The following is a 25,535-nucleotide window of genomic DNA, read 5'->3' on the forward strand; positions in this document are numbered from 1 at the left end:
CTCCAAGTTAGTTCGCATACTGGCTATGCAGTTCACGCTCAGCTTTCTGGATAATCATCTGTTGCTGATCCTCAGACTCCTAATTCCAGTGAAGCAATAAGAAAGGTTCTTAAAGGAGAATTAAGTGAAGAAATGCTAGAGAATAAAGATTTTTTGACAAACTGTGCACAAAGAAACATTATTATGAATCTAATAGCCATAGCCTCATCTCCAAGTAACCCAGTGGCTCTAGCTAATTCCTTCAGCACTTCTGGCTGCTACCATCACCTATATAGCCCACCTGAAACTTGGAAAATCAAGTTCACATAGTATTTGAAAACCACATTACTGACGCACATCACAGAGGAGATTCTGACTTTTCCTCTATATCAGACCCACAAAAGCAAAGGATTTAGACCACGTTTGTTGCATGAATGTCACCTTTGCACTGTGGTTAGAGGATTTTATTCTAAGACACACACATCATACTGAGATAAAAGAGAAATCGGGATCCGACTTCTTTTTGAAAACCATAATTTTTTCCTACTTCACTACCTTATGTCAATACATCTGAGCCTTGGGGCTGTAAGTCACTTCCTGTCGTGGTCAAGTTTCATCTCCCTTATGAAGCTTTCATTACTTTTCACAGTTCCCAGGTGCAAGCATGACTTGGCTGAAAGTCATTTTGAATTCAGAATATTGCCAACAGAGGTCTGGACAGTGGGTTTTGAGAAATAATTATCCCCTTGCCTAAGTCTCCCTTTTAAGTTGCTACTAGACACACACACACACACACACACACACACACCCCCACTTTCCTGACAAAAATGCCTGTGGTTCCAGGTAAGGCATCCAGCGAGGCAAAGGTGTTTTGGGTCACTAGAACCCTCTTGACCAGTGGAGGCCACAAACTGCATGATAATTTCATCACATGGTCAGAAATGAATCAGGGGACACCAAGGGACACTCAAAGTGACATTTAAAAACATGTTTCCTGATGCTGCTTTTTTTGGGTGGACAAAAAGTTTAATTCGCAGAATAATAAGAAATTGCAGACCTGGGCCCTTCTCCTGCCCCTGATGGTCTTTTATTCATTTATTTTTTAAAATTCTCCTTCTTACATCCTTCTTTGTCCTGGAATAGTAAAAAAAATAACAATAAAAAAATAAATCCATGAGGAGGACCCTTATTACATGCAGGAGTTGGTGAGTGACTGAATCATTTCATTAAATATCAGGTCAAGTTAGGTGGTTTCACATTAAGAAAAAGAAAAAAAAAACAGATATGAATGCAGAAGCCCATACTAGTCACTTCTTTCTTAGAGGCATTGGGAGATTGGATGACACCTTGGAACTTGAGAATTTAGTTGGGACTTTGCCATTGTCTGCTGTCAGTAAGTAGGTGAACTTTCTGGGTCTTAGTTTCCTCATCTATAAAATGAAAATAACAATATCTGTTCTGTCTCCCCAAATGTGGTGAGGGCATTTTGAAAGCACAACACTCACTGATGTACCAGACTTTATTGAATGTGTGCTATGTATATGCAAGGGCTACACCATATGCCATGGGGTATAAAAAGAAGCAAGCTACCACTCCTGCTCTCAAGACCCTTACTCTGCTTTGGCAGGCAGAGTGGGCAGTAGGGATATGTCCTTCTCCCAGATAATTACAGATGAGGATGAATATAATCATCACTTAATGGATGTAACATTATGCGGGTTCAGATATGGTCCATGTCCACCTTGGCAGTTCACAATAAAGCTTTTGTGGCTTGTCCAGAACTTTGGCAGCTGGAAGGATGGAGGAAGGTAGTATTAGCCAAGGGAATGACCTGAGCAGAGAGGAAAAATAGCATGGGGGGCGGGGGCACAAGGACTAGTAAGAGTCCTATTTGGCTGCAAATATAGCTTATAAAGCAAAAGTTGATTAATTCCAGATATGTAGTTCCTCAATACCTATTTTGAGGCAAGGAATAGGGTAACCACTGGAAATTCTTAAGTGGAGGAGGGCAACAATTTCTAAGAAGATAACTGAGTATTACATTTTAAATGGACATAAGAAAAATTAAAATTGAAATTTAGGAGATCTGAGAAAGTAAGGTCCCAGATCACCACACCAGACAGTAAAAGAGAACTGTCACCATTGGGACAAACAGGAACGGTCTCAGGCACCTATGCACGTGTGAAAGAGGATATGGAAGGCAGCTTCTGAAAAGCCCTCAGTGGTCCCATCTCCTGGAATTCACACTTTTGTGCTATCCCTTTCCTTTGAGTGTGGGATGGAGCAAGTTACTTGCTCCTAACAAATAGGTTATCACAAAAGTGATGGGATGTCACTGAGATGAGGTTACAAAAGACTATGGATTTCGTCTAACACTCTCTTTCTGACTTTCCTCCCATTTGCTCTGGTAGAGCCAGCTGCCATGTTTGAGCTGCCCTGTGGGGAGATCCACCTGGAAGGAGCTTTGGGCGCCTCCGGCTAACAGCCTGTGAGAAACTGAACCTTGTCAATAACCAAGTGAATGAACCTGAAAGCCACATCTTGAGATGACAGCAGTCCTGTCTCATAAACTCGATTGTAGTCTGTGAGAGACCCTGGACCAGAGGTGCCCAGCTAAGCTGCACCCGAATTCCTGACCCACAGAAATTCTGAGGTAATAAATGTTTTTTTAAGCCACTAAATTTTAGAGGAAGAGATAACTCATACAGGGAGGGAGATACTTACCTGACATGGAGATGGTGGGAAACAAATGCTCTTTGAGATTAAAATCCCAGATTCATGGTCCAATGTTGTATACACATTTTTTTTTCTAGGCTTTGTTGATGTTAGAAACGTTTCATAAAAAGAAACATCTCTGCCACCTCTTTCTTTCCCTGTTCTGAGAGCTGATTAATAAAACATGACTCGATTTTCAGTTTCAAGCAACTCAGGGGGGCAATCCAATAGAAAAATCGGCAAGAAATTAATGCCATACACACCAGGCAATGCAGATGCTTCTGAATCTGACACACGGGTGAGACACATCTTTCCTTTGCACACATCTTACCCTCCTTTGATTTTGCATTGGAAGTTTGTTTTTAGGAGCCTGGGAAGGGGGAAATAGTCTCTCAATATAAAACGAATCATCCTACGGCACCAAAATATGAGAATCATAGTTAACAAAACCCTGGCCAAGGGATTTTTAAGAAACTGCATTCTCTCTTTATTTATGCTTGGATTATGGTAGCATCTAGCAAACCTAATATCATAGCTGTGAACTGTGGAATAAATCTCCATGTGAAACCTTTTAGATATGTTTTTTATATGAAATATGATTGATTACTTGTAATTAAACTCTTTTCACCGATCTTGCTGTGAGAAAAACAAATTACAGAACTGCTTTACCATATAACTTGTAGGACTTAAGGATGTGTAATGTCCAAATAAGTAACCACACTGTTTTTATTAGCTAAGTCTGAGTTTGTTTTTCATACAACATCTTCCACAGTGGTGGGAAACAGAGCCTCTGTACTTGAGCTTGACACATTGGTGAGACTCATGGTCATCTTAGTGGTGAGAAACTGCCACTTGCAAACCTGTCAGAAATTAATTGTTCTGAATCCAATCTCCTGCTCATGGAGACTTTTCATCCAGTCTTTGAAAGTACAAGTAGATCTCTGCCTTTATTCTAAGATTGAGGCATTTTCTCTCTGTTTACCTCGCCTGTGAATGAAGGAGAAGATAACAAAGTACACTGTTTGGGTTTGTCCATAAATGTCCCCTTTCTAAACTGCTAATGGGCTGGCTTTCGTGCTCTCTCTCTCTCTCTCTCTCTCTCTCTCACCTGTGGGTGTATTGGCATCTCCTCCATTCCAGGTGTGGTAAAGATGAATGCTCCTTTCTGCAAAAACTAGGAGCATTGAGGCTTAGTTCCATTCCTCTAAAGCAAACATATCTTTATTGAGAAAATTATCTCCCTTTCAAACATCTAATTATTTCGGGGAAACTGTACCTGCTACTCTAAGTGCAGAAATACTATGAACTCCCAAGTTCTGTATTCCCTATCAGTTGGGTTATAACAACTCCTACCCAAACTATGTTTTGCTGATTAGCATCTGATAAATATTTATAGTGTAAATAGATGCTTAGAGGTGATGAATATGGCTCAAAAATCTGGGCAAGCTTGATTTCATCCTTGGGTTTTGGCAGTGGGGAAGGACTACATTTTAACTCATTTCTTGTATTCTGAGGAGTGATGGGCTGCATGGCAATTGATAGTCAGTTAATGGCCATGTAATGAGAGATTCCTAGAAGCGAGGCAGGAAGAAGACAAAGAGCTGAGAGTATAGGCTCAAGTGTGGGAACACACAGAAAGCATAAGTCACACTGAGTAATAAGGCAGAGAGGGCAAGCTATCCAGCAAAAATGTGGCCCTGCTCCAAGGTGGAGGCGGCCCCCTAGCCAGGGAATGCATTTTCCAGCAACCTTGCACCAAGTTATGATTGATGTAAACGGAGTGAGGGGTATGCCCTTTCTGTTAAGCAGATATCAGAGCATCCATCAGCCTTAGTCCCTAAATGACTGCATGGAACCTACCATTTGGAAAGCTAAGGATGATAGAAGTTAAATGCTGTGCTCAAGGTCACGGCCACTTAGCGGCAGAGTGGAGACTCAAATTCATGTCTTCTGACTCTCAACACAAGAGCTTTCTGGCAACAGAAAAGGGACTTCTTCTGCCCCAAGCCACTGCAGTCAGTGATTGAAAGTATGGGAATCAGACAGCGGAGATTCAAATCCTGCCTCTACCTCTACTAACTGTAACTTGGGTGAAAGCTACTTAACCTTATTGCATAAAATGGGGATAATAATAGTGCTGATGCCACAGTATTGTTATGACAGTTAAATAAATTAATGTTAGTCAGATGTTAATAAAAGTACTTGGCCCATAATAAGCACTGTATGAATATTTGACAAAAAGAGGTAGATAAAATTGTATGAGATCTGTATAACTACCAGCTTCCACCACTTCACATGAACACTAAGGGAGCGGATGGCCAAGAGCCCACTTTGTGAGGCTGAAATAACCCCTACCCCTCATTTGATGCCTTTACACCAACATAAATAATCATAGAAACAAGAGCCCGGAGGCCACCATGCCATTGGGCAAAGGGCATCACCTTCATTTAAGAGAAGCTTAAGACCATTTTGATCACAGTTTCTCTAGCTGCCATTGAGAAATCTTCCATGACCATAGGCTCTCCACCTGGCACTGCTTTGAAGGTCTCTTTACTGAAATGAACTCAACCTGTTCCCCGCCAGTCTCCCAAAACATTTTTCTACTGGACCTTCTAGGACTTTTACTCCATGATAAGCAATCTCCTCTCATTTTCAACCTCTTCCCTGAATATCCCTTCGACCTCCTCCTAGATCTTCCTGGTCCCCATAGCTGCTCCCTGACCATTTCTTCCCTTCTTCCTGAAAAACAAAAGCAAAAACGATTTAAACAAATAAAACAAACAAACAAAGAATCCTTGCTTCTTTCAGGATGATGCACGTGCCACCTGTTACCTGGTCAATCTCTCTCATTCATTAAAAATTTAGGCTTCTAATTCAGTCTTATTCACCAGTCTCCTTCCTCTGTTACCCTATTTGCTGACTTCAGCATTGATGTAGATGGCCTTTCCAGTTCCTTGACCTCCTCACCACCATTGAACTTTTCCTCCAGTGCACCTCAGCAACCCTCTGCCTTTTGTCAGCAAATCTCCTACACAGAGATACTTTCTGTCCTGTTAGCTCATTTTCCTTGTTTTTCAAACTCACTGAGAGCTCCAGTCCACTACCGTTTTCTCATCAAGGTTGAGCTCTTTCTTACTTATACTTTCCTCATATTCAGCACATTCTCTTATTATAACCATTGCTTTGCAACTCCCCTCAACACTTCTTTTCCCTTTCTCTCTTTCTGACCTATTTCATTGGCAAAACCTCTGTTTTGGTTGAACCCAATGATCCACCTTCTCTAGGTTGGTAGCCAAGCAGATGGGTGATGGGAAAAATAAAATAGCCCAATGTGAAAAACTTGCTCCATTTTAGATTCATGTTCTCAAACCTCAAATGAGTACTCATTTCTATTCCAAAATTGACTACCCTTTCTCAAAATCTCTCCTCCAGTATCCAAGATGACTATTTAATATATTTTCTCTCCAAATCTCCTTATTTGTCCTGACTGCATATTTCATTGAAGGAACAGGAGCCATTCATCAAATGGTAATTCTCATGTTCCCACCACTATAGCTACACTCCCACCTGGAAGCCTTGGTGCTTGTAATTCCCTCTGCCTGACCTGCTTTTTCCCTAGTTCTTTGCAGAGCTAGACCTTTCTGATTCTCCAGCTTGGGACCAAAGTGTCACTTTTCCACCTGGTCCTTCCTTGGTCACCCTCTCTTAGTAGGTACCCCAGGTATTCCTTATCTTTGCTCCTGTTTACATGCTGCTAAGCACCTATCAAATCTATAACGATTACTTTATTTGTGAAGTAATTATTGTCAATCTCCCATTCTAGGACATAAGCTTGTCCTCTGTTGAATGTCTGGTGTTTAGCACAGCATGTGCACATAATAGGCACACAATATGTAAGTGCTGAATGAATGAATGAAATTGTGGAATGCTTACTAATTGGTCAGGCCATGCTCTAAACTTATATATACATTATTTCATTTATCTGACTGCACCCTGATTGTCTCTGACTTAAAAGAGATACAATTCATGTTCACTTAATTTTCTTTCCAGTCCCATAACAACCTAACAGCAACTGTTATGTCACAGGGTCTGGGCATTTTACAAGTCCCTTTGCTGCAATTCTCTTCAGCAAAGCAAGACTATGAAAATTCTTAGAGACGTTCAAAAAGGGGTAAAGGGGAATGTGGCTTTGTGAAAGAGAATTAGTCTGGGAGTCAACCAACCTGGGATGAGTCATATGCTCTTGGGCAAGTCCTTTCATTTTTCTGGGTTTTGGATTTCTCATGTACAAAGTAAGAAGGTGGGACTCAGTTTTTCAGGTTTCTTGCCAACAATGAAATGCTAGGATTTCGTAGGTGTCTGCCACTTATCTTCTAAGCATAGTACCTGATCATGGTTGTGGGGGTGGCATCGGGCTTAGCGGAAGCCTTGGTTCAACCCAGTGAGCAGGGCAGTGACCATGCCAACAGCCACAGCAGTGAACTCTGCATGCACAAACACATGTCATGCTCTCAAGTATCCTGGTGACACAACAGGCACTCCACTTAGATTGTACATATCAAGACACAGAAGATTCCAGGGCCATGACCATAGCAATTCTCCTGTCAGCTTCCACCTTTCCTTAGATCTCAAGGGGGAGCCCACAGATGTCCCTCTTATGTCGCTCCAGGGTGAACACTTGGAGTTTTGCGGGTGAAGAGTTTTTTGTTTTTTGTTTTTTGTTTTTTTTCTAAAAGGAGTCTGTAGCCTACAGAGCTCCTGCCATCTGGGGAAGCTCAATCTCATTGGCAGGTTCCCACAGCGCTTCAATTTACACCACACCCTAAGTGGCATGACGAATTCCAACCCATATGAACAATAGACACATGCAGGAGCCTCAAAGTAAAGTAAATTGAGTTAATGGTTTGAGCAGTCTTGCAGCAACCATTCAGAGGCCCAGAGAAAAGATGCAGTCTCCTTAATTAGAGGGTAAATCTTTGAAACTGTGATTCCGTCTTTGTTTTCCTCTCTATTCATATCCTCATCCTTCATTCATGTTAGAAAGGTGGGAATCATAATCTTGGCCCCATGATGCATAATTCTTCCCTTATTTGGGGACATATCATTCTGTAATTGAGTTTGCTGGGTCTGGTCGGGCCCGTTTCCCTTCTTGCCTCCCCTCTTCCCTCCTTTATGAGCAAATATAAGTCCAAGGACATTGATGTTCTTTTTTGGGCTATCCCAAGCTTAGCATTAGGCCAAACCTTGGAGAAAAAGCAGTGAAAGAACCACTATGGGGCATGGGAACCACACTAGACTGCACTTCAGGGCAATGAGGTCACTGGAGAGAACTTGGAACAGAAAAGCCATCTGCCACAGGAACCTTCCTAAGAGCCTAGATTAAACAGAAGTAGAAGCTGCAAGCCAGGGTGACTTGGCTATTCTTTAAAATGTTTTAACCCCTGAGGGCTAATTCACTGCTATAATAATTGATTGCATATTGAAAAGATCATTCTAGATAGTTCGATTTTGAGCGGGCTGGTAATTTTGACAGCAGATGCCTCTTTCGCCACTAAGTGGGTCAGACTCCAAGTTCAGCCAAAGACAACATCCTTTATGTTATAAGAAACTTTACTTGTATGATGTAGAACTGTTTTCCCTCCTAGAAAAGTCATAATGTTCTTCATTTTCTGGTAGTCATCAAAATAACTCCATCCTTTTCTCACTCAGTTCTACTATCTGTAAATGTCAGGAAGTTCCTAAGATCTCCACATTAGGGACACATGAAAGAATGCTGTCCTTGTGGGTATCGAGGGACTGTGTATTACTTGATCCAGGAGCTTGGTTTGGCCTCACTCCTTAATTCATGTTTACTCTATGAAGGGCAAACCCAAAGAAGTTAAAGAGTCTTGGGATATGAATTTCACCATTTTTCCTGATTTCACTGAGGTGGTGCTCTGGTTTGAAGTAGCTTGCCTCTCATTAATGATTTTCCCAAGATCTTGCAGAGCTTAGGGGAAGGGTTGGAGCATAAAAATATAACAATTAGTCTAAAAAAGTTTTCCTGCTGAATAGAATGCTCTCAGGCCAATGGCTAGACTTTTAGGAGTGTTCGGACAGTGATGGAATGTCACAGTGCTCTCAAAGGTATTCTTTTTTTTTTTAATTTTAAGTTATTGCTTCTCTTTATTGTACACAATGTCCTATAAAGAAGATATATGTCCACAATTGAGCTTTGAAAGAGGACCATGGGGCCACTTCCATTTAAAGGGAATGAAGTCAAGCAGTAAATTTGCTGGTCACTCTTTTCATATGGACTGTATCTCAGCCAGCAGTTGGTCTTTGATGTCATAACAATAGCCCTGGGCTTTGGAGACAGAGGATGGTCCCCATAATCGAAACTAGTCCACATTCATTAAAATTTGGAGACTAGTATGTGGGGTAGTGCACATCAGGGAATAATACCAAGAGTGGGCTCCAGGGCTGCGGGTTGCCTTTACCAGTGAAAAATGGCCCTCTCTTCTGCACTACCTACCTTGCCTGCTGCATTCTTTACTATATTTTTAACTGAAGTATGATATACATACAGACAATGCACATATATAACTATACAACTCAGTGAAATTTCACAAACTGAACACACCCTATAACCAACACTCAGGTCAGGAAACAGGTACCCCCTTCTAGCCACTTCCTTCACAAGGGTAACCAGTGTCCTCTTTTCCAATTGCATAGATTCGTTTTTCCTGGTTACGAGCTCTACATAAGGAGAATCATCTAGCATATACTCATTTGTGCCTGGCTTCTTTCACTCAACATTACGTGTGTGAAGTTGTACCTCTTGCCCATAGTTGCCGTTTGTTCATTCCCAGTGTGTACACTTACTGCATTATTATCCATTCTCCTGTTGATGGGCATTTCTGCCATTTCCAGTTTGGAGCTACTTTGAATAGTGCTGCTATGAACATTCTTTTTCAGCTCTTTGAGTGCATAGATGAGTATATACCCAGGGTGGGATTGCTGGGTCAGAAGATACGTATATATTCTGTTTCACTTTGGGAAAACAGTCTTTCAAAGTGTTCATATCAGGTCACATTCTCTATATGTGCTCCACATTCTTGCCAATACTTGGTGTTTTCAGTTTTCTTTTTTCTTTTTTTTTCATTTTGCTATTCTGATGGGATAATATAGTGATTTCATATTTTTAGCGATGGTACATTAATTAAAGTTATTTTTTCCTTTCTCTTTTAGCTATCTGCCCAGTCAGTGCTCAGTCCTGTGAAAATTACCAAATTAATAAATTATTCAGATATTTAAAGTGAGACTGGTCCCAACTCAACATTTGAGGTGCAAAGGGAGAAGAGAGAGGGCACTATAGAATACACCTGAATTCTGAGATATGGCTTATCACAGACAAAATAAAACAAAGGATAAAATTCATTGGAGGTACAGGGTAGTCAGGAACTTGGGAAAAATAACAGAAGAAGATCTGGAACCAGAGTGGTCCATAAGCTGATTAAATATTAGCAATATAATGCCATAACTATAAAAGGAAATATGAACCTACTTCAACTATCGAAAACAATTTAAAAGCTCTGAGCACTTGTTCCTTGGAAGACCTTGAGGAAACTGACTTTGAGACACATAGAGAAAAGGAAAAATATGATTAGTCACAAGGAAGAAATTCTTCTGGCCAGCAGCAATAATTAAAAAGCAGAATATACAGCTCACAGAGTTAGTGGAACTCCTGTCCCCAGGCATGTCCTGTTACTCTTGTTACATCTGAGAGAGGAAGGTAGGAAAGGGTGCCCCTTCATCAGTGAAAGTGGTTGCAGGCTTGAATTGTTAAAGATCTGTGAGTGATGAATAACATATTTGCAGGCATCGTTCCATCCCTACCATGGAGCTCACGATTTTTAAGCAGTGAAACTGCACGAAGGAGACCATTTAGAGGGAAGATGGAAAGAGATGGACATGCATATCTTGACTCAGAAACAACCTTTGGTGGGTGGAATCTTGTGCCGGTGGAGCAATTTATGGCCTTTTCCAGCTCTAATTTTTCAGAGGTGTGGTCCTTTGGGCCCCACCCCTCCTCTCAGCCCGACTCTGGCCCAGAGCCAGGCTGAGCAGTTCCACAACACAACCCTGGGTGATGGTTGGGTCCCACAGGAAATGTTTGGCACATCCATCAGGCACTTGTTTCCTGGGACATGGCCGTGTAGAGATGGGGACTCTGCTCAACCCGGAAGCCAGCTGCTTCCCCTGCGTCTTCTCTCGAGCTGCCCCTGCTCTTTCTTTTCCTCCTCCCACATGGGAGAAGAAGCCAAGAATAACCATTTTAGGAGCATCACAAATTGGCATGAGGCAGAATGTGTGTCAGCCACATGGAGCCAGCTACATGGAAACAGTATCAGTTCTGTGATATGTTTCCCTCCATGTAAGGTACTCAGAACCATCAGATTTCCTGACATTATTCTGCCTCAGTTTCTTCAGCTGCAAAATAGTGATAATCCCCATTGGGCTATGATGAGAAAAGTGTAAATACATATAAAGTCCTTACAGCAGTTTCTGGCACAGAATAAAAGCTCAGTGTTAGCTTTTGTATCATCATTATCATCATCATCTAATCTGAAGATAAACTTTAAAAATTAGTAGAATTATCCCACTAGGAAATCTATTATTAGATATGAAAAATGAAATGCAGAGAGTTGAAGCGACTTGCCCAAGGTCACACAGCTCTGTAATACCAACACCCATGAATTAAAACATTCCTATGCCCCAAGGACAGTCTTCACTACATTATAACCTCCCAGCAATGTAGGTATGATTATTCCATTTTACTGAACAGGACACAGAAGAAGAGAGACGCTGAGACTTTTGCTTAAGAGTACACATGTAGTATGAAACAGAAGAAGAAATGGCACAAATCCATAGCCTCTGCCTCTGGCTCCTCTGTTGGGCCTTGTAACTAGTTTTGGCTGATAGGATGCTAACGGTGTGACCCAAACAAAGGCTGAAGTGTGATGTCCATTTGGGCTCCTCTCTGCCTTTCTGTGCTTTTTTTTGTTGTTGCCATGAGAGAAATGCATAGCAAGTAGCCTGCCAGTTGCAGAAGTATGAGAGATACAAGGAAGAAACTCAGGGCCAACTCACAGCTTGGAGCCTAGCCTTGTTAGATCTACGGAACCCCAGCAGACCCAGAGAACTATGAGAGGGAGAATATATGCTTATTGTAACAGGCCACTGAGTTTCAGGGTAGTTTGTCATGCAGCATAACTGAGCAACAGCTAAATAATACCTGACCTGTATTGAGTGCTTTCTGGGACTTGCAACTTGCAAGAAAGCAGGCATCTTGACCAGTGCTACTGTATCGTATGTATGACTAACCTAGGGCTCTGCCTCAGTAGTTCTGGGCAGAGCCTGAGATTCTCATTTTCTAAAGCATTCCCAGGAGATGCTGCTTCTGCTGCTCCACGGATCACACTCTGGGAACAAGGATGAAGAAGTCTTCCTGAGCTTCTCACCTGTCTTTCTGGGCCATGACTGCACCTGGTGAACATCTGGGCAATAGATGGGCTACTTTATGTGTAAGGGAAGGACAGCCCTTGCCTCCAGTGAGACTCTTGTGTAGGTCTAATAGTCTGCATTCTCCTAATCGCCACTGTGGCAAGGAGTTGGCTCATGTCAATATTTCCTCAGCCCCATTCCCGGGCTAAAGATTAGAAATACCTAAGATCTCCCTTTTCTATTTTTGTCCTTTCTACTTCCTGGAATTTGAAGGCTCCCAGCAATTAATATGGCTTCCAATTCATTTTGGGCTCATAAACAATACCATATTTCCAACTCACAAAAATGAGTCCCCAGGCGGGAGATACAAAACCTGTATCTGGTTTTCTTAATTTCCAGTTGGGCAGGGCATGGGGACAGGAAGACAAAGGAAGCTAATGGAGGAAGCCGAGTCTTCTGCTGAGACACTTTTCTAATCTGATTTCTGCCCAGCACTTAACTTTCTACTACCACACTTTCTACCAACATGATTTCTGCCCAGCACTTAACTTTCTACCTTTTTGGTGCCAGAAAGGTTGGGGACTGCTGCCTTAAAAATATTGCTCAATTTCCTAATAGGCTGAACATACATCTACCATGTGACCTAGTCATTTTGCTCCTAAGTATTTACACAAGAGAAATGAAAGCATATGTTTATGCAAAAACTTTCCTAAATGTTCATAGCATCTTTATTTTAATAAGCCCAAGTTGGACACAACCTAATCTGCTTCAGTGGGTGAAAAGATAAGCATATCTTATATGCATATATGGAATACTAATTGGCAATAAAAAGAGTCAAACTCTTTATGCACAGAACAACACAAATGAATCTCAGAATCATTATGGAGCAAAGAAGCTCACTGTACTGTACATTCTGTATGATTTACTTATTTAAAGCCTAGTAAATGCAAAAAATAATCTATAGTGACAAAAGGCAGATCCGTGGTGGCCTGGAGATTCCTGGAGAATGAGGGCAGAATCACAAAGGAGCGTAAAGAAATTTTTGGAGATAGTACATTTATTCAATGTGTTGATGGTGATGATTTCACAGGTGTCACACTCATCAAATTTTTCACTTTAAATATATAATTCCAGTTAAAAGTATGCCAATTAAACCTCAATAAAGCTATATTTAAAAAAATAATAATATAACTTCCACTTTCACTCTCATTCTCTCTCCATTTCTATCTCTAAGAGGAGGCTGGGAGCCAAAGCATGTTTTTTATTTGTTTCATTGGTATTGGCATGAATATTTTATCTGGATGCCTGTGGGAGTAAGTTAACATCTGGGTGGCCTATTATGTCATTTCCAGGTTTCTGCCTCCTTCATATAGATTCCAGCCATGCCTTGTTATTTTTAAAAATGGAGATGTAGTGTCCAGCAGGAAGTGATCTATTGCATTCACAGTCTACCTTCCTTTTTCCAGGTCACTTCTGCTGAACATCTGGGGATTGGGGTGCCTCACACTGTGCCCCTGCAGCACGGTCCTTTTCGGGGGGAATGGGTGTTTTGTTCCCTTACAGAGGTACATCAGTCACAGAGAGTGCTCTATGCAAGATGACTCAGTTTACTAAAATGTGCATAGATCAGGCTAACAGGAAGAAGGGGTAGTTAACCTACTGTTTTTACTTCTACTCAGTTTACAGAAACAACTTTCCAGTGACACAAGCTGGCTGGTCTGTGCTTGGGGAGTTGATGTGTGTGAAGCTATATTTATCAAGGCACTTTAGCTCTGCCTTTTTTCAGGCATTAGATGACAATTCCACACACTTTTGATGCCTTCCCATTGCTGTTCATCCTCCCACCTAACACAACAAACGAGCACGGGATCAGGCTCTCAGGAGAAAAACAACCAGGTATCTCTCTAGACACCAGCCGTTTGTAGCCTTTACCTAGGCCTGACCTTTCTCATTCATAAAATTTTGGAGTTCTCTTCTTCCCAGCTGCTCTGGGAGAGCATGGTGTGGCCTGATTCCATTGCTGCCCACACACGTCTCTTTCTGAGGCTAACAGACTTCAGCTTTGTTAATAACAAGAAGCAGCAGGTGCCTTATGGAAACTGTGCTGTACCTTTCCTATGCCATCGCTACCTAGAGAACGTGTCACTATGCCCATAACTAACACTGAGTAATGCTTCATTTAGCTTGAGTTTCCCAGGAGCAAACTCTGAGACAAAAAGCAAGTAGTAAATCTCGGAGATAAACTGGTAGGGGAAGGAGAAAGAAGGCAGAGAAGGGAAAGAGCCATAAGGTTATGTTATCAAGCCAGTGACTGTGGCAGGTGGTGAGTCCCAAGAGGAATGCTGGGCACATGTTGACATTATTAGCAATGGCACTCTATCTAACCTGTGGACTGATATGTCAAAGAAAAAAATAAGTTAAGCTTTATATTTTTTATATTCATGGCTTCTTGTGAAGTACTTATGGAAGGGGATTTCAGACAAGGTTTAAATAAAATGCAAAATGAGTTTTTTTTTTTTCCCCAATAACACACTCTCTTGTTGTTTCTTAAACTCACTGCACATGATCCTGGGCATTAAACTGATGCCCTCATCCCATCCCCTAATTAATCTTCTGTTTTGGCGCAGAGTACAGACAGAGGGACACTCTGAGATGTCACTGAATAAAGGGGCTTCATCACCATCCTTTTCTTTATAAATCATAAAGTTCCGAGCCAAAGATTGCAGAAGAAATATTCTCAGAAAATGAGAGAGAAACAAGAGAACCTCAGAAACCACTATAACATTATAAAATAATACCAATGAAGACAAGTTAAAGAAACTGAGATAACTGAATCTGGAAAAGACAGAGGAACTATAAAATAATAATCTTCAAGTCCTGCATGAGGTGTTTCTTGAAAATGGGGCATTCACTTACTCATAAATACTGGAAAGAAAAAGAGAACATGAAATCAAGATGTAGCATAAAAGATTTAAAGGACATATCACAGAAAGAATGTTCTGACATTGAAGGTTGTCAAAAAAAAACACTTGTATGACAAAATGGTCATGGGATTCCTTCCTCTGGGGGCTTTAAAACCAAAATGGAATCTTCTTTACTGAATGTATAGTTCTCATGACCCCTGAGGCTGTCCACTAGCCTCAAAGATCAATGCCTGTTAGAACATGACTGTAGGAAAATGAGTGAAGGGGCTGCACAAATAATAGAACCTTCTTCTGGTTTGTATACAGGAAAATACAATTAAGAAATAAAATTGTAGTGTTTCAGTTCAAGATGGCGGACCAAGCTTTTTTGTTTACTTATTTTTACGTCTCCAAATTCTCCTGAAGAGGCAGACAAAATATAAAAATAAATCCACAACAGAAATAGAAAGCTGAGGGGGGGTTACCTACAGAAGAAGAAATGATTTCTGATGGGTATGAAACAAACGGTAACCAATTGAAAATGAAACACTACAGAGTTGAGAAAGTAAAAAAAAAGATCTTCAAAAAAAGTGAATTTCTCTAGAAGAATTCCCATAATATCAAGAATAGAGGCTGTGTCAGCTTCACTATTCGGTATTTACTCACCAGAAATGAAAACACATGTGATTAGAAAGGCTTGTACAAGAATGTTGACATGGTCTTATTCATAATACGCAAAGTAACAGAAACAACCCAAATGTCCAAATGTCCATCCATAGAGAAATGGGTAAACAAATTGTGGTATCTTCATACAGTGGAATACTACTCAGCAATAAAAATGAGAAGTCTACTTATATATATAACAATATAAACGATTTTCAAAAACATTACATTGAGAAAATGAAGCCAGACACACCAAAACATGCATACAGTATGTTTCCATCTATATGAAGAACAAGCAAACTTAATCTATGGTGATAGGAGTCAGACAGTGGTTCTTTCTGGGAGAAGTGAACTGCCTACAGAGGTGCACTAGAGACTTTCTGGGATGATGGGGATGTTCTATAACCTTTGAGACACATTCATTTTATTATATGTAAATTATTCACTACTAATGAAACTTTAAAAAAAGCAAGGAAAAGAGAAAAAGAGAGAGAGAAGAAGGAGGAACAGGGAGAGGATGATGACAAGAAAAGGAGGAGGAGAAAGGGAAGGAAAGGGAAGAGGAGAGAAGAGAAGGGAAGCGAAGGGAATGGAAGGGAAGGGAAGAGAAGAGCCTATAGAAGCTGGGAGAAAAAGGTGAGAACAGGAAACTAACTCAGGGTTGCAATAGCTGGAAGATTGAGCCTTGACATAAAACACATTAAAATTAAACAATAAGGAGATAAAAATGAGAGAAAAAATTAAGAGACATGGAAAATAGATCTTGAAATTCCAATATTAGTTGTAAACTCTAATAGCAGTTCCAGAAATACGCGAAAAAATTACTAAAGAAATTTCTCAAGTGAAAGACAAATTTGAGGCTTCAGATTAAAAAGGTTACTAATGCTGAATAGTACTAACAACCAAATCCTTAAATCTAAACACAGCCAGATGAAATATCTGAACATTATAAAGAGAAAAATCTGAAAAACTCCCACACCTACAAATAAGTAGCCTCAGACTTTTCACTGAAATATGAGATGGTATAACAAAATTGGATTACTGCTTTAAAATTCTGAGAGGAAATAAGATCGAACACAGCTAACTACCAAATTAGCTTTAAGTATGAGAAAAAAATAAAGATATATTTAAAATTTTAGGATCTCAGAGAGTTTACGCTTTGATAAAACCTTGTAGAAAAACATTTTGTATTACAGCAAAACAAAAGATGAAAATACGAGATTCAAGAAGCAGCCACATCAGATAAGGAAATAAGTAAATCTGACAGTGAAGTCTAAATAATTATTGGGAGCATAATAAATCTGCTAAGAAATTATTCCTAAGCTATAATGAAAAGGAAAGATTGAAAGAATGAATGAATGAAGAAAAAAAGAAACAGAATGAAGAAGAAATAATCTGGCAGTAAATATTCAGATAATGTGATTAATATTTGAGAGACAAATTTAGTTAGAAAGAATATAGCATCCGTAGTTATCATATGCATATTTTATGGGTGAGAAAATTTAGACATAGGCTAACTCTCTTGCCAAAAACCATTTAGATAACTTAGGGAGCAAGAGAAAATATAAAAATTGGAAATTTGAGAACACCAAATCAAATGGAAAAAATATTTTCAAATCTATCAGTAATCACAATAAATATAAATGGGTTAAATTCATGGATGTATTTCATGGAAAAAGAAAATTAGCTATTGGTTAATAATGAGAGGTATTTAAATCAAGTAAGGTAGAGAAAGTTTGAAAATAAAGGTTGGAAAAAGACACCCAACAAATGCAAAAAGAATAAAAGAAAGCAGGAGTTGCAATACTAATATCAAACAAGAAAAGTGTTCAAGACAAAAGTCAGTAAATGGATAAATAAGAAATTTCACTTTGATAAAAATTAACCACTAAAAAGGATATTTTATGTCCTAACACCATGGATTTTAAACAAGTGATACAAAAATCAATGGGATAATAAGGAGAAACAGATAAATCTACAAAATTAGGGTAAGAATGCAATTAAGTTGTTTGAAGAATCAGCAGATAAGCAGACAATAAATAAATCAAGACTTGGTAAATCAAGATTTCTGTAATACAATTAACCATTATTTTATTAAGACCTATTTGATAGGTCTTATAAAGAGATATAAGACTTTGTACATCATAAAAATATACAGTTGTGAAATATTTGCAAAGTATGCCTGCGCTATATACAAACTTTGTACTGATCTAATAAACCTGAATTTCAGTTAAAATGTAAGATTTTCTGGGAAAACATAAATTATCAAAATTGACTAAAGTTATATTATCTGAATAGACTATTGACCCTAGAATAATGTGGAGTGTTAATCAGAAATCTCAACTAAAGATGTACCAGCCCAGAAGGCTTTATAAGTGAATTCCAATAACCTCATAAGAAACAGATCATTCTTATTATTTAAAGCGCTATAATGAAAAAAATTAAAAGATTTCCAACTCCTGCCATAAAACCATAATGGTACCACTACTGAAGTGGGTACTGTTACCTCTCATGTATCCACCAAGAAAACTTAAGTGTGTATTGCTAAGTATACATTTTCTAGATTCTGTAATGAACAAATTGGAGAATATAACAGAATATAAAATGCTATTCACAAAAGTAATCAAATCTGAAAAATAGCTTGTAAAAAGAAATGTAAAAAAAGATGATGAGAACTATAAAACTTTATTCAAGAAGTTAATAGATACCTATACAGTGTCTTGAATGGGAGCATTAAAAAATTCTAAACCAAAAAAATATATAAAGCAATTCCCATTAGACCACAATGAATTCTTAAAATAATTCTGAAGTCTATTTGAAAGAAGACATTTTATAAAAATTTCTAAGGAAGTTTTTTTAATGAAATTTTAAATGATTAAAATATTCTATGAAGCTACATTAAATGAAGCTAGTGTGATATTTGTTCATGAATAGACAAATGAGGGTCAAGAAACAGACTTATGTATATGTGAATTTAGTATATGATAAAAGTGTTATTTTGCATCAATGAATGTAGAATGGAGTATTTAACAAATGGACATCAATACTATTCACTTGGATAAACACTAAAGTTGTGTTTTTATCTTAAACCTTAAACCCACAAATAACTTCAAAGTAGAATGTAGTCTAAAATAAAAATAAGTAAATAAAACTAAAACTGTTAGAACAAAATATATTTAAAGATTTTGACAATCTTTATTTGAGGAAAACTTTCTTAAATAAGGCAAGAAAACAAGAAGTCATAAGGGAAAGGATTCAGAGTTGATTACATTTGAAACAGGGAGAGTTTCTGGATGGCCAAGGGCAGCATAAACAATGTTAAAAGATGAGTACAAGACTGATCCAAACAAAGTATATGAGACAGAAGGTCACTATGGTAGATATTTTGCAAAGATGGCAATAATTCCTCCCACCCTTGTATACCTGCTTCTTTACAATGTTACTTTGCTGGTGCTCCCATTAAGAGGAGTCTATTTCCTGTCCCCTAGAATCTGAGCTGACCCAGTGATTTGTTTGGTCAATTGAATGTGGCTGAAGTGACATTGTACAAGTTTGTCAACAGGCCTTGCAACTTCAGCTTTGACTCTCTTGGTGCTCTGAGTCCACTATGTAAAGACATGCAAGCTAAATCCTCTTTGAGGATTATTGCCTATGTGGAAAGAGAGCCAATGTGACAGCCAGCACCAACCATCAGACATATGAGTGAGGCCACCTTGGACCATCTAGTTAATGTCAAGCCAATAGAAGGCTGTAGGCACATGAATAAACCTAGGTAAGATCAGCAGAAGAACCACCCAGATGAGTCCAGAGAAGCTGCTGACATGCAAACTCATGAGCAAATATAATGGTGGTTGTTTTAAGTCACTAAGTTTTGGGATGGTTTGTTATGCAGCAATAACTAAGTGGGACAGTTGTCCATAATTTATAAAGAATTACAGGGACAGGAGCAAACAGCCTGCTTGAAAAATGGGCTGGCAAGTCACAAAACAAGAAACACAATGGCAGTTGACTTGAGTCAGAGCTGGAAGAGCCTTGTTGATGGACTGGAACAATAATTTGGGCTCCATAGTCAGCCTGCCTGGGTCTGAACCCTGGTCCTGCCCCACCACAGTGTGACCTCAGGGCAAGTTACTCAAATTTTTCCAGGCCTCAATTTCCTCATCTGTGAAATGGGTATATAATTACTATCTATCCCACATGGTCACTGTAAGGAACCTTGCTTGTATTAAGTACAAATAAATGTTTCTTTTGCCATTACTGCTATAAATGGCTCAGATGAACTCTTGAACCCAGAGAGACAGTGAGTATTAGAAGCTAAGCTGTTTTATTGAAGGCAAGTAAAGGGATAAAAGGGTGAAAGTGCTCATAAAGGTAGTTAGGAGATAGAGAACAAAGACATTTTGTTACATTTCAGAGTTTGGTTTCTTTTAATATTATTGTAGAAATAACCAATTTGATGTGTTATTATACTTGCTTAAATCTCACTGTCGTAGTGAGTTCTAGCTTTACTATTTAAAATCTATAGAAATTCATGGTTCTAAATCTGACAGTTTTAGTAGAGAGGCATTTATTTGAATTTCAAGTAAAAGGTACTATTAGTATTACTATTATTATCTATGGATTTTATATTTTGGGATGTTCCATCTTCCAGACTGCTTTTATTACACATAATTGTTTTCTTACTACTATAAATTAAAGACATGAAAGAACTAATCTAAATATCTGATCAACATGAGTCAGACTTATTTCAATGAGATAAAATTTCATTCAAAAGTGAAAAAAGTTGATGTTTTTGTGCATTTTTATGCAGCTGTTGCAGACAATTGTACAATTTATTAGATATTTTAAAATATTGATAACAGTACAAAGACTAACACTATTATTTTTATGAGCCACATAACCAATAGAGATAGTGTGCACAAAGCATCTTACTGCCACCTCATAACAGCGTACCTACAATACAGGGACAGTCACTTACAGAGTTGAAAATGTATCCTCTAGAATGTTGAAATTACCCCCAAAATTATGTTAGGTAATGTACATAAATATGTATATGTGCTTGTGTGTATGTGAATATAGATAATGTATCACTGTGTGTGTATCTGTACATATATGTTCATATTTGACACAATAAGACTGTCAAGATGTGTTTGAAAACATAAATTGTTAAAAGGCTTTCTCTTGTAGCCAGCATGATGACTTTAAGGAGCACGTAGAATACAAATACTCTTTAAAAGATTTTTACACTATAAAATAACAAAAACAAATTAAGTAGTTCTAGCTGTACAATATTAGTTTGTTTTTTTCATCTGAAACAGGGATAAGGATAGTGCCTAATTCATATAGGAATTTTGTGAGGATTTACAAAGGTAATATATCTAAAGTGCTAAGAACAGTGTCTGACAAATAAAAGGAATTTTACGACTCTTAGCTATAATTGTTATTCTTATTACTATTTTATTGGGTGTCCTAAATATGTCAAAATCACCAGATCTTAAATAAGAGTGTATCTCTTTTTAAATGATCCCAAATATACTACAGTTTGGGTAAATAAACCTACCATTGTGCATTTCTGACTCCAACCTTGTATTTGAGAATGTTTTAAGCAGACATAACAACAACAACAACAACAACAACAAAATACTATTAGGATTGATTAATTTTCTAGTTGCAAAGAATGACTTTAACAGCTTAAGATATCATAGGGCCAATATATTTAAATGGAGTTTAAGATGGGTTAAAAATGTCCAGTAAACAGAAAGAATAGAACATCCATAGTTTTGTATTCAAATACACCTGCTACTAGCAAATTCACTTTCTGGGGCCTGAAAACTACAGGCTAATAAATGTCTTTTGCAGAACTCACTTGGTGGAACATACATTCTCCATTTGAATCATAATACCGTTGGGGAGTCAGAGGGCCAATGAAATAACTTTAGTCAGGAAGACTATAAAACTTTTATAATAACAAATTACAAAAGAGAGTAAAATTATGAACTAAACTGTTAAACTCATCATTCTGTTTGAATAAGTGCATTGAGTGGACAGAATAACTGAATGCTATTGTAAGATAAACTGAAGCTGATGGATCAGAAGCTACTTGAGACCCAAGTTACTTCTAGGAGCGTTACTCTTTCTAAATCCCCCATTTCTTCTGTTCTCTTGGGGCAGTTCTTCAACCAAAGGCCCTTTTGAGAATATAATCCACTTCCTCTTTGCAGTTGCCACTTCCACCAGCTGCTTCTCTCATTACCTTACTGTTCAGGCAGAAAAGGCCAGCTCCAGGTTATTCTAATGATAGCAAACACCTCATAAATAAATCTGCCAAATTTACTTTTCCATAGAACATCATTTTTACAACTTTTTAAAAAATGAGTCCATGAGGAAAGAAAGCATCATGTATAAAACTATGACTTCCAGAAATCTTGAAGATATTAAGAATTATTCCTACGCGTTAGACTGGTGGTTGTAACACAGTTTATAGAATGGCGGTGTCTTCAATTCATCCCGAAGGAATTCTGTCAGTTTGTCACTGTAACTGCCCACAGAAGACGAGAGAGGACCCGACAAAGTTATAACATATGCAGAAATGTGCGAAATTTAAAAGAACTTTAGGCTCAGGCGTGTATACATTTTTCCATCCCTGGTTTTGCATTTGTGTTCAAGGGTCACCTTGCTTTAGTCTATAACAGCCTGGCTGAGAGAAAACTTGGTATAATTAATCAAGAATTTGAAATGTGTGAACTTTGGCAAATTTCTTAACCTTTCTGTACCTCATTTGTTTTTTGCATCTGTAAAAGGGATATACCAATAATATAGTACCTCATTAAATCAGTTAAATTTTGTAAAGCACTTTAAACAGTAGCTCATAGTAAGCACTGGAAGTGTTGAAGCGAATTCTCTCTTTAACAGTAAAGTTTTTCCTCAACAAAGTACATAAAGATGTAAAAAATGAATGTGCAGAGACAATGACTGTGAAGCCCTTTATGAACAATAAATAATACTTATCTCGACATTGCAAAGCAAAGGATTTTAGAGGGGCTGGTTTGAGGAGGAAATTTTAGAAGCCAAAAAATTCCCGCTGCTTTCTGAGGAAATCCCTGCGGATTTTTACCCACGCCCCAAGCTGTCAGTTGTCACACCCCTAGACTCAAGGAAAAGCGTTTTCCAAGGCAGCTGCAGGAATTCCCTACCTGGGCAACCATTTATTCGGAAACGGAACTCACCTTTGGTATGACGCCCACCACTCCTCCCCTCCTCCCCAGTCGTGACCCCTCCTACCCCCGAGCTTGGAATTGAAATCGATCATTAGAACCCTATTCCCAAGGCAACCTTCAACCCGACCAGGGCACTGGGAAGAAAAGTCTTTGCTCTTAATTTAAAAGCCCCAGGAAAACCCAGCCCAAAGCACGGCAGGTGCCTTGACTCCGCGCCCTCCCCTTGGCCAAGTGGGAGCCTCCGTTGAGGCCTTGGAGAGACACCGGAGGCACCGGGACCCCGTGTGGGAAGAGAGGATGTCTGGTCATTCTCCTCGAGAAATTATTTCGTGACCTTTAGTATTGCTTTTGAAGGGGCAGAGTACATTACTCGGTCTCTAAAGAGCAACCAAAGCCTGGCAGCACCCCAAAGCAAATACAGACATGCTTTACACTTCCTCCGCGCATCCCACGCCTCGCGCCCCCGAGTACCTGACCTGTGAGACCTGGAGGAGCGCGTCCACGGGATCTTGCAGCCAGGTCCAGCCTCCCTGCACGTGCCCGCTCCGCCTCTGCCTAAGACGTGTTACCCCGGCAAAACTGCTGCCAAAACAGTTGCTCTTCGGTGGGGCGGGCGGAGAGGGAGCGCCTCCTCGCATGCATCAGGCGCGAGTTCAGCAACCCGCCACCCGGTTGCCCGCTGCCACGCGCGCCCCTCTCCGGCGACGCACTCACCTGCAGCTGGGTCCGGCTGGCGTTGCCCGCGGCCGCCTCCCGCCCGTCGGCGGCTCCGGAGCCGCGCAGCACGGTGATGTGCAGCGTGAGCAGCAGCAGCCCCAGCAGCAGCAGCAGCTCGGCAGCCAGGCGCACCATCCTCTTGAGGCGCGCGGCTTTAGGACCCGGCGCGGCGGGCGGCGGCGGCGGCGGCGGCGGCGGTGGCGCCGGGGGAGGAGGAGTCGGAGCCTGGGATCCCGGCAGCGCGGCTCCCGCTTCGGCCCCCGCCAGGGCCCCGCTCCCGGGGCCCACTGGGCTGGCGCTGGTCGCGACGGGGCGCGCCGGTCCGGGGGAGCAGGAGCCGCCACCGCCGCCGCCGCCGCCGCCGCCACCGCCGCACCACGGCGGAGCCACGGCGGGGCCGGGGGCGTCCAAGCCTGCGGAGCAAACCCCGGCACTCCCTGGTGGCGGCGGCGGTGGGGACGGGCCGGAGACCACCCTGCGAGCAGGGGGCAGCGGGGGCGGCGGCGGGGCGGGCGCAGCCGAGCCCCCGAGCGCACATGGGCGCCCCAGATGTGGCCGCGGCGCCGCAGCTGGAGCAGGAGCGGCCGCCAGAGGAGCGCGGGGAGGAGGAGGAGGAGGAAGAGAAGGAGGAGGAGAAGGAGGAGGAGGGCTTCAGTGGCGGCCCGGAGTTACCTCCACGCTTGGCTCCCCCGCCCTGAGCCACTCACCCGACGAGCCACCTCCCCTCCTCCCTGCGCTCCTTCGGGCCGCGGGCCGAGCCGCCCCGCTGCGGAGTGCTAGGGTGAGCCGGCTCCAGATGGGGTCCCCGGGTACACGGGGGTTGTCACTGTTTGTAGGTGACCCGGGCGCCCCTCCGGGGTCCGCGTCCGCCTGCCGGGTTGTGCCAGGTGTGCGCCACTGCTGCCGAGATCACTGGCCCGCGAGGGCAGAGCCCTTATGTCCACCGAAGCTCGGGGCTGTGGGTGGGTGGGGGTGCCTGGGCGAATTTAGAAACTTTTATTGACAAAGTGGAGTTGGAATTGTGATGGAGAACGGAGGGGGCGCGGGACAAGCCAGCTGTCTGTCTGCGACTGTGCGCCCCCGCCTGAAGCTGGCGTGCGTGTGTAAGAGAGGGATGATAAAGTGTAGTTCCAGAAAGGTCTTGACAGTTGCTCCTGGACTGTGAGGATTCCCGCCTCCTAAGCACCGCTGCTCACGCACGCGTGTCGCCCCGTAGAGCCTGGGAAAGGAGACGAATCCGATTCGCTGGACGTGGGTCTGGTCCAGCGCGCAGGTGTAGCGGCGGGAAGCTGTTCAGGCTGGGTACCCGCGGCTCAGGCGCGCAGAACGCAGGTGGGGAACTGGGGGTAAATCTCAGCTCTGGCAGTCGCGGGTCGGGGGGCTCATCCCGGAGGCGCTGCTCCCAGAGGGGACCTGGGGGCTGCCGTCGCACAGCCGCCGCTCCTGGGCCACCGCCTCATGTCCGCGCTGCAGCCTCGGGCTCCCGCGCGCCGCTCATGCCTTGCAGAGGGCAGCTGGCGAGTAGAAGGGCTCGGGTGGAGCAGAGGCCGCACGGTCCTTGCCTCCGATGCAGGAGCGAACTGAGGCGATTGTGGGCTCAGATCACTGAAGTGGCACCATGCGCGTTTCCCTCCCTCGGGGTGTTGCTGTGGCTCCCGCCTTCCCGAAGTAGCTAGGAGTGGCGGGCACGCCGCATGACTGGGGACTTTTATACTGCCCTCCCCCCGCCTCCCACTCCGTTTTCTCATTCCCTCCTCCCCTGTGCCCGCCCAGCCCTTCCCTCGCCGCGTGCGGAGCCTTCAGTCCAGGCGTTCGCACACATTCATTTCGTAAATTTCCAAGGCAATCCAGTGCC

The 25,535-nt window shown here is 41.5% G+C and overlaps 1 protein-coding gene across 2 annotated transcripts in view; it reads right to left on the minus strand.

Annotated features, from left to right (window-relative positions):
- ISM1 (isthmin 1) overlaps positions 1-23,895 on the minus strand; it is a 66,054-nt gene extending 42,159 nt beyond the window's left edge. Inside the window, exon 1 of one of the 2 annotated variants that reach the window (XM_039874473.1) lies at positions 23,440-23,654. In XM_039874473.1, coding sequence (XP_039730407.1) covers positions 23,440-23,601 — 162 coding nt within the window. In that variant the 5' untranslated portion in view covers positions 23,602-23,654. Of the gene's footprint in view, positions 1-23,439; positions 23,655-23,677 lie in introns of those variants that run through there. The other variant, XM_039874474.1, reaches the window with a different exon arrangement.
- Positions 23,896-25,535: the final 1,640 nt, after the last annotated feature.

This window comes from Pteropus medius, unplaced genomic scaffold (genome assembly GCF_902729225.1).
Source record: "Pteropus medius unplaced genomic scaffold, Ma_sr-lr_union100, whole genome shotgun sequence".
Taxonomy (NCBI): Eukaryota; Metazoa; Chordata; class Mammalia; order Chiroptera; family Pteropodidae; genus Pteropus; species Pteropus medius.